Raw genomic sequence first — 15296 nt, forward strand, 5'->3', positions numbered from 1 at the left:
GAGGTACCACTGTAGGTTGTTTAGCTTATACATAAATCCGGCACTGCCTCTCCCAGTTGGAGACTAACCAGCCACCCAGACCAAGCTGCAGTTGGGTGTGGTACAACATTCAAAATGTGCTCCATTGTCCACCCTGGACCTGCCTTTCCATGCAACGTGTTCTCCCTGACCTTGCCTATCTTTTCATCAACTGACAGGGCTTGTAAATCCTCTTGTTTTGGACCAGAACCCTTGTTCTACCTTCCTACCCCAGGAGGCACCTACCACTCGCTGCCTTGTGGGAAGATTTCCAGGAGAGAGAGAGGAAGGCAGGTGGGGGGTCAATGCTGAGAACCTGTTCCTATTCCAGCTGGACCGCTTCTCCTCTCACACGGCTATTTACCACCAATGGTCCCTGTGGGAACTGTTAAGTTGTGGGTGAACATATCAGACGACAAAACAGCTATTCTTCAAACAGCTCTTGTTTATTCACAGGCCAGGACAGAACTGAACTGAAGGGTTCAGTCAGCCTGCTTATATAGAGCTCCAGTACAATGTAACTGTAACAATTTTCAAAAAATATCCAATCACTGAACGTCACTTTCGATCCCTTATTTGCATAACTATCTACAGTATCCCCCTGCTGGCCCAGGGTGAGAACTTCAGTACATAACAGGAACGATTCCAAGAGAGGGGTGGAGGCAGGCAAAGAAGACATTGGGGTCTCCGTGTCGGCTTAAATGTCCCCCTCTGACAAAACCTGTCCTGTAGGAAGGATCCCAATGGCTTGCTATGTTTTTGATATTGTCCATTGCTACTTTATTATGGCATTTAGGCTGTGTTGGAAGCATTTGCACCTGGAGAGGTGGAATATAATGTGTAAAATTGTAGGTACCCGATTGTCGTTGTTGTTGCTGTTATATCATAGCTATTCTGATTAGGCACAAACTTCCACACCAGAGTAGTGATCCTGCGAGGCAAGGCTTTTGTACCCACACATAGAGACCTAGCTCTCAAATGCAAATGGCAGTGGAACATGTGGCAGGTATGTTCAGAGGTGGGTGATATAACAGTACCAGGCAGACTATAATGAGGCACCCTTACTGGGAAATCCATTGTGGTATTCTGGTTAGCGTGGATCACAGGTTCAAATCTCTACTCCAGGCATGGGCAAACTCGGCCCGCCAGATGTTTGGGGACTACAACTCCCATCATCCCTAGCTAACAGGACCAGTGGTCAGAGATGATGGGGATTGTAGTCTCAAAACATCTGGAGGGCCAGGTTTGCCCATGCCTACTCTACTCAATCAGGAATCTCACCGGGTGACTTTGAGTCAGTCACTATACAGTGGTACCTCGGGTTACAGACGCTTCAGGTTAAAGATGCTTCAGGTTACAGACTCCGCTAACCCAGAAATAGTGCTTCTGGTTAAGAACTTTGCTTCAGGATGAGAAGAGAAATCGTGCTCCGGCGGCACGGCAGCCGCAGCAGGCCCCTTTAGCTAAAGTGGTGCTTCAGGTTAAGAACAGTTTCAGGTTAAGTACGGACCTCCGGATTAAGTACTTAACCCAAGGTACCACTGTATCTCAGCCTAATTTTATGAGAATAAAACTTTATGAGGTCTCTGGAGGAAAAACAAGATATAAAACGTTGTTGAAAATGAAGTCTTCATTGAAGTGAGTGCGAGTTACCATATCTTCTGAGTTAACATGCAAAGTAACCCCATTAAAATTGTTTGTGAGTTGTCCGAGGCTTATGCTTAATCTGGCTCAGAAATTCTCCAGTATCAACGTAATGACTTTTCCTCAGAAAAGAAAAACATTCTCTCCCAGTATAGCAAAGGGCATTTCCTTTGTCAATTCCCTTCCTATCCCAAACACATGGGCAAACAGACCATATGTTGGCAGATATTTTAATTTCATTTCATATGTTCTATTAGTAGGGCAGTTTTTAATGAGTATTTTTAGCCATGACACACTGCCTCCGTTTCACTAGGATTTTTCAGCACTTCCTATGAAAACGGTGACCCATTCATGAATGTTGCCTTCTCTTGCCCTCAGTGACTTCACACAGACAAATCTTGTTGTTTACTTTGTACTGTCTTGTGAGATTGCTCTTCTCACTGCTTGATTGATCCCTGATTGGCAAGAATAACTAATCTTGGAAGCAATGCCCAAAGCCTCAGTTGCCCTTATTGACACCATCCCATTGTCAAATCTCATTCTACAGTTGTATCTTATAGGAAAAGCAGATACTTGCACATGGAGGAGAGTTCATAAAGTGATTTTTTTTTTACAAAATAATAATAATAGTAATATGCACAATCCCTTCTGGGATACTTGGAGAAGGAGGTTGGTTGCGGGAGGAGACGCTGAAAATAAACAAGGTATAAAGGCGCAAAGCACAGAAGGGTCAGATTGTTTTTTGGGTCTCCAAGAGATCACAATGCAGTGTCTTGATAGCTGACTACGGATCTCATGTCTTAGCAAGAAGGCTTCACTTTTTACCTCAGAGGTCAAATATGGTCTCCAGCACAGGATCTTCCTTAGCTGAGCAACAAGCTGAAATTGCAAAGCAACGTTCTGGATTGTGCTAGGAATCCCATTTAAGACATATGCGTTCAGTGGCAAGCAAACAAAATAAAAATAAAACCATCCTATTCTGTCGCCAGTGCTGACGCTATGTACAAAGATGTCCAGTTTGTAGAGACTCTGAGGTGGCACCTTACATTTTCATAGTCTGTGTCCCACCATAGTTCCTGGTCAAAATGGATATTTGTAGAATTTTAATGTGTAACTAGGAAAAGGCAAAACTAGCCCTGGAAAAACAACCAGTACTGCTCCAACATATTTATGGTATGGCAGTCGTGGGCACCTGTTGGCTAGTGCCTATGGTGACAAATAACACTCTTGTTTTTCTTCTTATCTTTTGGCAGTCTGGGGACGTATGAGGGCTTATCCACAAAAGCAGATAAGTACAAAGCTACCCTCCCTCTCACAGCAGTGCCCCAGCAACCCCCCTGCCCACCACCAAAATGTTTTCAAACGTTTGGTCAGTGTGCTGTTATCCAGCACAAGCGACCATCTTTTTCTATCCAAAAGGAGTGAACAGGCCTCTTCCCTTCAGCAAGGTGGACCCAGCTCCCCAGTAAGGCTCCCCTTCACCTTCATAATATTTGAGAAGTTATCAAGCTATTGAAGCAGGATTGAGGCTAATTCTGCCACAGCAGTATAAGAAGGAAGCCATCTGGTTGTTCCACAGATTCAATTGTCTGTACACAGCTCTAATAGCTCTCAGATCATGAAGGCTCCAAAATATGATCTTGAATCATCCTTGACCCACACCAGCTGCTGCTGAGACACCTTGATGAAGACCTCATCCTTCTCCTCCAGCTGCACCATTCCAGCGAGGAAGCTATTATGCCTCCAATCTTTGCTGTTCTTCCAGTTGCAGTAAGGAATGCTGTTGGTTAACAGCACCATGTGATCAGGATACTGAGACGTCCTCTTGTAAACGGAGTGAGTGACAAACTGGCTGTTCTGCTGCATGTCTGGGCAGTTTGAATGCCCCAAGTAGAGCTTGGAATAGATGTAATAGTGTCCAGGCTTGCTGCAAATCAGGGAACCACCACTGTAGTTCATGTCCTGTAGGAAGGCCAAGCCATTTGTGGGTTCCCACTGCAAAGATCCATTCGGAGCCACAGTGACAGAGGAACCTGCAAAACACAACACCCTGTATCTTCATTTGTGGTGGAGGTCAGGGTAAACAAACAGATCTGGTCCCTTTCAGCAGTGAAATGATAATGAGATCAAACTAGGCCTGGGGGAGAACTTCATTTGGTTCATGTTTTAATGCAAACCTGTCAAGACCACTCTTTCCAAGCCAAGAAGCAAAGCAAACACAGCTCTCCTTCAAAATTTACCCAGATTTTGCAGTGCAGCTCTCCACAGAAAACACAAGATGCATATATTTGTGAAGAGGGCACACAAGAATGCACATATTGTTGAAAATAATATACAAGAGTGCATTCTCCGGGGAGCAGGATGTGTGTTACTTGCAAAAATGCATATACTAGACAAAATTTCATGGAAAAATGCATACAGGAGCTCACCCCGTTGCAGGGATTCGAACCGCGACCTTCTGATCGAAACTGAAAGGGGCAGTCTCATCCACCCCTAAATCAAACCTAAAAATTATGGTTTGAATACTCATCCACCCCGCCTTCCTGGATACCTTCTAGCTGGGGGGCCAAGATTTAAGAAAGAGTAGGACCATGATACAGCCCAGGTTCCCTTCTCCTGGCTGCCTTGCAGGCCGTGAAGTCCTGAGCTGCCTTGGAATCAGGATCAATGGCATTGACACGGAAATCTCCAGGAGAATCTCAATGCCACGTCTGCCAGCTCGGGCAAGAAGACTGCTGGGCAGTGAGATGGGCAGTATATCAACAGGATCCCTAATCTGCCCCGCTTGCCCAAAGCCAGTGTCTACTCTCCCACTGCCCTGCTGGCCATTGGTTCTGATCCACCATCTTATATTTCCATCTTATATACCTCACAAGCCTGACTATAGGCTCCAGGTGGCCTGGCTGCAAGGTTAGCTACTCTAAACCTTTACACCCTGCACCCCTCCAGTCAACTGGTTCTGGATCGCGCCCACAGCACTCAGCCTCTTGGAAAAGCTTGGCAAATGGTATAATTGTAATTCACTTAGAGAGTTTTCTTACCTAGTGTCAGATGAGCAGCTGGCTTTTCAACGGTAGGTTTGTGACCTGTGGAAATGAATAAGGCAAAAATGAGTTTTGCTGGTTCCTTTTGTCTGCAGGCAGCTGTGCGCAGCAGAGACACTTGTGAAGCAACTTCTCTGAGCAGCAGGTAACCGTGATCAGGGATCTGTAAGTGCTGCAATTCTGTGGCAGTGAGGAAGAAGTATAGAAATGTACTGCTGGGTGCAAAGAATCTCAGATGATCCTTTGGTGGGGATTTATCTGGCTGGGTTTCCCCAGCCATTCTGGGCGGCTTCCAAACAAGTATTAAAATACAATAGTCTGTCAAACATTAAAAGCTTCCCTGAACAGGGCTGCCTTCAGATGTCTACTAAAAGTCTGAGAGTTGTTTTTCTCTTTGACATCTGTTGGGAGGGCGTTCCACAGGATGGACGCCACTACCGAGAAGGTCCTCTGCCTGGTTCCCTGTAACTTGGCTTCTCGCAGTGAGGGAACCACCAGAAGGCCCTCGGCGCCGGATTTCAGTGTCCGGGCAGAATGATGGGGGTGGAGACGTTCCTTCAGGTATTCTGGGCTGAGGCCGTTTAGGGCTTTAAAGGTCAGCACCAACACTTTGAATTGCGCTCGGAAATGTACTCGGAACCTATGTAGGTCTTTCAAGACCGGTGTTAGGTGGTCTTGGCGGCTGCCCCCAGTCACCAGTCTAGCTGCCGCATTCTGGATTAGTTGTAGTTTCCGGGTGACCTTCAAAGGTAGCCCCACATAGAGCGCTTAGGGATGCAAAGAAATGTTGGAAAGTGTGTGGGCAGTGCTGGCTAAAATCTCAGAACCCTAAAATGTTGCTGGTGGCTTCGGTATCTTGCATGACTTTTTGTTCTTCTCTATAGCAAAGCCAGAATAAATAACACAAAAGAGTGAACATAGCAGAATAGATTCTGCGACACAAGAAAAACTATGCACATTTGCCCAGTTTATGTAACTGATACAGGCACCAGGACCCTACTTTTCTCATCATAGAAATTGGATACGTGCGGCACAAAAAAATTAAAAGATTATCACATCATTAAAAAGGTAACGTTTTATTTAATTATTGTCACCATCTCAAGCTGTTGGGCTTCCCTATAGCCCACAATGAAGCAGGGGTGTGTAGCGTGAGAGCAAGAACATATTTGACCTCCCTGAGAAGAAAGAGAAGGAGGAGAAGAAGAAGAGTTTGGATGTTGTTAGCCGCTCTGAGCCCGGCTTTGGCTGGGGAGGGCGGGAGATAAATAAATTATTATTATTATTATTATTATTATTATTATTATTATTATTATTATTATATATCCCGCTTTCTGCAGCCACTCCCTTGCTGCTCACCATTTCACTTGCCCGTTTAGTCTCTCCCTCCCTCCAGTCCAGACCCAGTTCTGCCAGCAGGGACATGGGAGTTTGGAGAAGGTTCTCTGCCCCTTGTGCCATGTGACATGCCCTGGGTGGCCAAATGGCAGAAAAACAAAGGCATGGTAGCTTCCGGGCATGGAGAGTCTGGAGGTGAAAGTGCTTCCCATCATATAGCAGACAAGCCTTAACTTCTATTGCCTCTTAGATGCTTGGTGAAGACGTTCCTCTTTCAACAAGCCTTTGAAGTAGAGATTGTTACCCCAGTTGGTATCTGCAGGGCCGGCCCTATGATGAGGCAGTTGCCTCAGGTGGCACATGCCAAGGTGCAGGGAGGGGCCAAACTGTGAGTGCCATGTGGCCGTCCCAGTACTCTAGCCCTCAAGTGCTGTGAAGGATGCTATCCTTACACAAGTATTGGACTAAGATTCAACTACCAGTCCAGTTGGCTTCTGTATGTGTCAGGGAAACATTCTTCGCCTCAGGCAGCAAAATACTTTGCGTCAACCCTGGGTATCTGAATTGGTTATTGGCTTTGAAACTGTTTTTATATTTGGAATTCCTTTTCGTTCTTTTTAATTGTTTTATGTGTGATTGTTTTATACGTGCAATTGTTGTGTGTGGGGGGGGGAGAGAGGGGGGGGGGAATTATTTGTAGAACTTCAGTGGGACATGTGCAGAAAATTTCCCAGTGGCTTGCGTTTCTTGGAATCAGACCTTGTCTGTCACATCCATTCTGCTGCTCTTAAGGGAAGTAACACACCATCTGTCATCCGAAAAGGTTCCCTCACATGGTCACATCTCAGGCATGATCACGCGGTGAAAAAGATGGATGCTCAGCACAGCTCTGTGCTATTTACAGTTGAGATTAACTGTGTGCTTTCTTGCTCTAAAGTGTTCGCCAGTGCGGCTTTCATTCTAAAAGACATTTCCTGGTTTCCATTTGATTTATAGACATCCACACGCACCTAGAGCCACTGACCCACAAGATTCCTCTGTGCCGATAGGCGATGGCGATTAATTCTACTAATGCATTGTGCAATATTTCCTTACCACACGGAAGGGTTGATGCAGCATGTAACCAGAGGAAATGATGTGTAGTCTGAGGGGGTGGGGAATGGAGGGTGGTGTAGGCGTCATTAAAAGGAACAGTCCAAGGTTTTGGGGTTTTTTTCCTTAGAGGAACAAAACGTTGCTACTCCCTTGTGTTTAATCATAGAATCGTAAAATTGCACGGGACCCATCCAACCTGTCTAGTCCAACCCTCAGCAATGCAGAAATCTCAGCTAAAGCATCCATAACAGATGGCCATCCAACCTCTGCTTAAAAACCTCTGAGGAAGGAGAGCCCACCATCTTCTGAGGGAGTGAGAAGCATTGTAATAGGACGTTACATCATCCAGAATTGACTAGGGCTTCGGTTATGTACAGAGAACAATAGGATTCAGAATGCAGCAGTCTGATTGGTCCTAAAACAATAGGACCCAGAATGCAGCAGTCTGATTGGTCCACAGGAGCCACCCAATCCAGCTCCAGGTGGAAGCGAATCCGCAACCTGATTGGCCTGCAGGGGAATCCTGGAATTAGCCAATCACTTAGGGCCCATTGTGTAAATAATGTATATAAAGCAGACATTCTGTGGGAACTTCCATTCCTCCTCACCACTATGAGCTGAATAAAGAGCATGAAATCCACTCTCGACTCTGAGTCTATCTCAGCGTCATACACACACCGTACATTTAAAGCACACTTAATGCATTGCCTGCCCGCCCCCCTGCAACGAATCCTGTGGTTTGTTAGGAGTGCTGGGAACGGTGGCTCTGTAAAGGGTAAACTTCAGCTCTCAGGAGTCTTTAAATGTATGTATGGTGTGTGCACAGCCAAATATACTATTTTCTTATTTTCACTTGTTTCCCTTGCGCAACTGGGGCAATGGTTTAGGCAGTCAGTAGGTATCGGAAGGTTCTCAGTGGAACACCCGAGGAGATAACAAGCTAAGCTTCTCCTATGCACCTCCTCCAAAAGTGTGCCCCATGGAATTTGGAAGTCGCCCACTTTGCCCCAGTTGGCTCTGGTCACCAGATGTCTTCACTCTCAAGAAGAGTTCTATATAGCCCCCTACCCAGTGGGGCTTCTGTACTCGGGGCCAACCCAAGTCATCTTGCTGCTTGAGGCAAACGACAAGATGGCACCTGCTCCGTTCCACAGACAGAGTAGCGGTTGAATCATTCTTCTACACTTGTGATAATATAGCATCTTCCTCCACACCTTGGAGTGTCTAGAAGAGACTGTGTAGCATTTACAGTTCTATCCTCCAACACCTCGATGGATGTTGCCACACCTGCAAAGGAAGAAATGACTCTTTCCTTTGAAGTTGAGTTACCTGGCATTCAGGTGACATCAGGTGATGGATAAGTCAGTGGCCCCACCCATAAACTGACCCTACGGTGGTGGTGGGAGTTCGGGATCCAGCCCACCAGTCAGATCCTGTTTCTCAGCCTGTGCTTGCCTCTGGCTTCAGACAGGCCAGGCAAGGCCAGCAACCTTTGCTTTGAACTCAAGCCAGGCAGTAAAGAGAGAGGCCTGCTGAAAGTGGGGCTTCCATCAGCGCTGACTAAAAGCTTCACCTTCAGGAGGGAAAGGCTAAGGTAAAGGTAAAGGGACCCCTGACCATTAGTCCAGTCGTGGCTGACTCTGGGGTTGTGGTGCTCAACTCGCTTTATTGGCCGAGGGAGCCGGCGTACAGCTTCCGGGTCATGTGGCCAGCATGACTAAGCCGCTTCTGGCGAACCAGAGCAGTGCACAGAAACACCGTTTACCTTCCCGCTGGAGCGGTACCTATTTATCTACTTGCACTTTGACGTGCTTTCGAACTGCTAGGTTGGCAGGAGCTAGGACCGAGCAATGGGAGCTCACCCCGTTGCGGGGATTCAAATCACTGACCTTGTGATCGGCAAGTCCTAGGCTCTGTGGTTTAACCCACAGCGCCACCCGCATCCCATGAGGGAAAGGCTATACAGTACTCAAAACTCCCAAATGCAGCTGAACTGAGCGGATGGCAGAAGATATTGGTTCCACTTGGGAACTCCCAAAGTGTAGGGTAGGTGTAGGGCAGATGTCTTGGGGTTTTTGACCTCACGGGCCAATCAGAATCCTTGTTGAGCTTGCTTGGCCCATGGGATGAAGGATTGCCCTGCTTAAGAGGACTGCTCACCTTTCGTGGTGGGTGGTGTTGCGGCCAGGCCTTTGGTCCTGGCCATGATCCAACTCAGGGACGGGCGATTGATGCCCCGTTGCACCAACTCCAGCTGCGTCACCCCTACCCAGCCAGTCTATGCCAGCGGGGGGCGTGGCCGCAGGTGTTTTAAACTGTGGGCAGCCAGGGGCTTCCAATCTCTCACCTCTTTGTCAGACCTCCCACCCTCTTTTTAAGCTTTGGTTTGACATGACCTCGCTATGGACAAATGTCGGCCGCCTTATTGTTGGGGCTGGGTAGGAATTTTTCCACTTGGCGGACTTGCACCTGCCATTTGGTTTTCGCCTACCTTGTAGCAATCCTCACAACTTTGTAAGGTTAGGCATTGGGTTAAGCCTTTGTTTAATGGAAGGGAGGTTGTAGCCTCCGCCTGCCCCTCCTCGAAAAGGGTATCCTGTTAAAGGGATCTGAGGGTGTGGATCCTGTCCACAACATCAATGGGGATCCCTGGGGTGCCCCTATTTGATGTAGGTCCTAGGGCTCCCCCTTCTGGTGATTTACCTTTAGTTCCACTCCCTACAGGAGTCAAGATGTTGCCTGGTTTCACCCAATGCCTAAGCTAAACCAAGTGCATCTGTAACCAATAAAGTTGTGGCCTGTTTTAGCCCATAATCCTAAATACTGGTGTCTCTGTGTTATTAATGAATGGAGAACTGCAGGGCACGGGGCCTTGGCACACAAGAGGTTTGCAAAGCCAAACATCCATCTCAGGTGCAAAACAGTTAAGGGGAAAGACCCCCACAAATGCCCAGGTGCTTTATCGAAGGGCCCATGACCTATCACTAAGGAAGCTACCTCACACTTTTAATTTATTCAGGTTATTTATTGTTTTATTTAGGTTTGTGTACATTTTATTTATTTTAACATATGTTAGGGTCCAGACTTTTAAAGGGGAAAGTTGTGATTTGCCAGGGAAATTCAATGTTTGACATTTGTTTAAAGGTAAAGGGACCCCTGACCGTTAGGTCCAGTCGTGACCGACTCTGGGGTTGCAGCGCTCATCTCGCTTTATTGGCCGAGGGAGCTGGCGTACAGCCTTCTGGGTCATGTGGCCAGCATGACTAAGCAGCTTCTGGCAAACCAGAGCAGTGCACGGAAACGCCATTTACCTTCCCGCCGGAGCGGTATCTATTTATCTACTTGCACTTTGACGCGCTTTCGAACTGCTAGGTTGACAGGAGCAGGGACCGAGCAACAGGAGCTCACCCCGTCGCAGGGATTCGAACCGCTGACCTTCTGATCCGCAAGCCCTAGGCTCTGTGGTTTAGACCATGGCGCCACCCGTGTCCTTGACATTTGTTTAGGTTGTATGTAATTTCATTTGGACTTGTGGCCCTCTAATGTGAGCTGGAACACTGTCAAAGTTTTACTTTATGATAGTCTGATGACCAGGTTCAAATAAACAAATCTGAATCTTACATTTCTTCATGTGAGAGAAACCTCTGCATGACCACACAACAGTTTTAAAATCCAACGCTATTTATAGCTGGGATTAAATGTGTATTGTGGTTTCAGTTAGTCGAAAGCAGGGAATGAGGTACCTGTGGACATTTCCAAGTTTCAATGTTTCCTTCATCTTAGATTTACAGACCTTGATACACACACCAACACTACATTTATCTGTGGCTATAATTAAGCTATTGTAATTAATTCCACAAATGGGTTATGCAACATTCCCTTACAGTATGGAAGGGGTAAAATCAGGGCCGGATTTAGGTTGGATGAGGCCCTAAGCTACTGAAGGTAATGGGGCCCTTTATATGTCCAGCTGTCCTTTGTCAACAACAAATTGCCACTGTTTCTTGTGTTGAATATATGCTATATGGTCATTTATGAACCAAATAGGTACCTAAAGCCATTTGCATATAACAAAATATGTATTTTATCAAAGTAATTGTTGAACTGAAATTCAATTAAGAAGAAGTATATTAATAGTGAAACACAATTAAGAAGAAGGATATTGGGGGGGGGGCAAGAGAGTGGGGCCCTAAGCTATAACTTGTTTAGCTTATATGTAAATCGGGCACTGGGTGAAATAGCATATAATCAAAGAAAGTACAGTAGTGACTGAGGGGAGAGGGAATGTTAGTAGGTACCCACAGGTTGTTGTTGTTTTGCTACCCTAGTGACCTGCTGGTGAACAAGGTCAGTTGAATCTTATTTAGTTTCTTTTTGTTGCAAAATCACACTAAAAGAGAAAGGAAGGAAGGAAATAATGGAAAGAAACTGGTAATCTGAATCTGAATCGCACACACTGCAAATCTGAATCTGAACAAAATCAGATAAGGGACAATTCAGCATTCTTTTCTCTGCCTCACTAAGCAGAGATACTGTACAATAAAATGGGTTACACTCGCAAATTAGCATTGGAAATTAATTTTGTTGCATGGAAATTACTTGTGAACAGGGATGAGGGAGGAGCATATTTGGTCCACTTTTCACAGCAGACCATCCTGACCCAATAATGTTGCCTGTGGAATGCAACTCCCAGTTGAATTAAAGACTTCCTCAGATTTTGCAATGTGGTTTCAGTTTGGAAAAGCACAAACAAGATACATGTTTTATATTTAAGTTGCATATTTTATGAACGAGTGCTTTGCAAAGCATTTAGAAGTACACATTTTGATAGGTGTATATCTTAATTTTGAGAACTGCATGTTTTATGTTTGAGAAGTCATGTTTTGTGTAAAAAGTGTATCGAAAAAGTGTACAATATAATTGCACACTTATTGTACATTTTTTTAAAAATCAGCTCAAAATGAGATAGAATAGACATATGTTTGAGTGCTAGTTTGACTGAAATGGGACAGATATGCTGATCTCATATCCACTTGTGAGAAGACACTATTGTATCATTATGACCACAGGGAAGGGATTGGCTGAATAATATGCCGCTAGGTTAAAATACTGTGTGAAACTTTTAATTCCACTTCTAGCTAACTGCAGAAAAGCAATGCCTCAGGAGCACCAAAAGGCTCTAGATAAAGGGCAAGACAAACTTACCTTGTACAAATTTCTCAAAAGTTGCATCTGCAGATCCCTTTAAAAAAGGAAAAAATAAAATCCAGAAGTCAATTTCCAGTCAAGCTGTCTGAAAAAGCACCCCACTCATGTCTGAACAACTACAGTGCTGACAGAGGTCCCATCTCTGAAATATTTCTCACGGAATTATTTGTTTTTCATCAGTATACGGGAAACCAATGCTAGATAGACATAGTAAGCGGATGAATCACAGTTTGGACCTCACATCTTCCTACCTTCTCCCACTGCTTCTCTAACATACACCCGGAATCTATTAAAAAATAATAATTCGGGAATGGCTGTTCTTCAGTTTCTGTGAAAAGTCTGTAATATCAACATATATGAATGTAGGGCCACTTGCAGACATCCTTCCTGGAAATCTTATTTGGCACGAAAAAGAGCAGAAACCACAGATGGATCATCTTGAAGAAATTACCCTGCCTGAGGCTAACGACAAGATGGCGTCAGCCCACCATTAAAGGGCTGTCATACCTCTTTGGACAGTTATGGCTTCCCTCAAATAATTCTGGGAGCTGTGATGTGTGAAGGGTGCTAAGAGTTGCTAGGAAACCCCTATTCTCTCCTGCGGCTAGAAATCCCAGAGTTCCCTGTGAAGAGGGATTGGTGGTTAAAATCACAGTGGGAATTGTAGCTCTGTGATGGGAATGTGGGTCTCCTAAGAACTCTCCACACCCTTAACAAACTAGAGCTCCCTGAATTCTTGGGGGTAGCCATGACTGCTCAAAGTGGTGTCATAGTGCTTTAAATGTATGGTGTGAATGTGGCCTAGCTTAGGGGGTCATGCAAAGCTCTGCTCATTCCCTGCGCCTCAGTATCTACAGCCTGAGGCAGCAACCTCATTCCGCCTCATGGCAGGGACGGTCCCAGTTGCTTCATGTGCATCCAGTCTATATGCACTTAGAAGCTAGGAGCAAGTTGCAGCTTTCTAGGGTGGAAATAATGCTTTCTAGGATGGAAATAATGAATTAACAACGTTGTTAGTATATTTATTTTAGTGGATACAGTCCAGTCTCACTCACCCAAGGGGGAGAGAATTCTGGCAGTGCTCAGAGTTTTGCACCCGAGGTCTCCATGTGGGGAGCACTCTTAAAGCTCAATTTACAACATCCCTCCTTATTGCCACAGGTATTAGTTGCTTCCCTGTTTCCAGAGAATTTAGTATACCAAAATAAGCACAATAAAATCTGTGCCATTCTCTCTTGGCACAGAGCATCCAAGCACATCAGATAAAGTGTGAGAGAATTATTAGTTTCCACACTCCATGTACATCCCCACGCCTTCTAAGTTAGGAGATCCCTTTGTCTTTCTGCATAAGGTATCATTAAAGGAAGGAAGGTTCATGTGCTATTTAGTCTGGTAAGTTGGAAGAAAGTGAAATTCATTTTTAAGAGCAGCTGCATGTTCTTAAATGAAACCACAATCAACTTTCAACTCTAAATCCTTCAGATGAACTGGTCTGAGGTTCAGCTGGTTATTTATACTGTATCTATAGCTACCTGACATTCTGTGCAATGCGAAGCATTTCAGATCTTAAAAGCTAACTTTTGCATTGTCTCATAGAAACTGTTCCTGAAAAACCTAATTGCACCCATAGTACCTGAGCATGAATCCTTCCTCTCTCTCTCTCTCTCTCTCTCTCTCTCTCTCTCTCTCTCTCTCTCTCTCTCACACACACACACACACACACACACACACACTGAACTGAACTCTAAGTACATAATCCACACAAACAAAAGAGCATAGGAATAGCAATACTGGATCACACCAAAGGATAATCTAGCCCCGCATCCTGATTCCTAACCATAACCCTAACACTAATCCTACATAAAACCTGGGTTCAGTGGCGTAGCGTGGGGGGTGCAGGGGGGGCCGGCCGCACCGGGCGCAACATCTGGGGGTTAGGGTTAGGGGGCGCAAATCCACGGGTTAGGGGGCACAAATTACTTGCCTTGCCCCGGGTGCTGACAACCCATGCTACGCCACTGCCTGGGCTGACTCTACATACACAATATCCTCACTAGAGATCTTTACATTACTCTGCTCTGTGTCAATTTTTGCCATGTGTTTATTCATAAGCCTGTTCCACCTCATTTCTGGATTAATTGGCATATCTTTTAAAGATGGAATCTGAGATCTGTATCACAAAACTCAGAGAAGTGAAAAATCTAAAGCATAATTTACATTCTGATTCATATATTTCTCCAGGAGGTGGTGAATTAGGTCAGTGCTTAAAATGTCACCCAGACAAAATTCTCTACCATCTCAACCAATGAGAAACAAACAAACAAACAAACAAAGTGCATCTAACCCTCCAATGCACAAGTCCTGGCATCCTTGCAGCTTCTATTTGTTCTTACTATTCAACATCCACACCCAGAGCCACCCTCCACGTTCTTCTTCCCACTCCCCATCACCCCTTGCTCTCTGTGCACTTGATATGACCTGTGATGTGGCTTTGTCCAGTTCCTTGCGGAAGCAGAGAAGGAAATAAGCTTCTATGGCTAGACCAGCCAATGCCAGCAGCACCAGGATTCCCAGCAGCAGCTGGCCATACGGCCGTTTCTTCTGGGTCTTCCGCATGGGTGGCACAAAGGGGACATCCCTCTGTGGCACGTCCACGACAAAAACAGATGGGCAGCCCACTCTGTCCTCCATAACTCTTGTCTCTCAATAGATTGGCAGCAGGATGATTGTGGCACGAGGGGGATGTGTTGCCGAGCAGATAGGCTTGTTGCTTCTCTGTGGCCCGAGTTATGTACATGAGAGAGTGCAACGCCCACATCCCTGGAGAGGAAACCACAATCTTACCCAACTGGCCTCTACACACTAGGTTTCTACGCTTGCTTGGGTGGGCTGGGACTTCCTCGAGGGAAGCCACTCCCCTCCTGGTCCTTTCCTGAGTGGGTGTACACAACT

General features: G+C 45.6%; 1 protein-coding gene across 1 annotated transcript; it reads right to left on the minus strand.

Annotated features, from left to right (window-relative positions):
* Window positions 1–445: 445 nt before the first annotated feature.
* On the minus strand, window positions 446–15085 carry TNFSF14 (TNF superfamily member 14). Its single transcript, XM_081894844.1, has 4 exons — window positions 14823–15085; window positions 12342–12378; window positions 4704–4748; window positions 446–3695 (listed from the first exon to the last, which is right to left on the minus strand). The coding sequence occupies exons 1-4, from the start codon at window positions 15033–15035 to the stop codon at window positions 3274–3276; spliced, it is 717 nt and encodes a 238-aa protein (XP_081750970.1). The 5' UTR covers window positions 15036–15085; the 3' UTR covers window positions 446–3273.
* Between the last annotated feature and the right edge of the window lie 211 nt (window positions 15086–15296).

The sequence above is a fragment of the Podarcis melisellensis genome, assembly GCF_964234715.1.
Source record: "Podarcis melisellensis genome assembly, chromosome: 17".
NCBI classification, from domain to species: domain Eukaryota; kingdom Metazoa; phylum Chordata; class Lepidosauria; order Squamata; family Lacertidae; genus Podarcis; species Podarcis melisellensis.

Coding starts and splice junctions, on each gene's coding strand:
- TNFSF14 (XM_081894844.1), bottom strand. CDS start 15,035: ATGGAGGACAGAGTGGGCTGCCCATCTGTTTTTGTCGTGGACGTGCCA. Junction 4,749..12,341: donor TTTTGAGAAATTTGTACAAG/GTAAGTTTGTCT, acceptor TCATTTCCACAG/GTCACAAACCTACCGTTGAA. Junction 3,696..4,703: donor AGCTGCTCATCTGACACTAG/GTAAGAAAACTC, acceptor TGTGTTTTGCAG/GTTCCTCTGTCACTGTGGCT.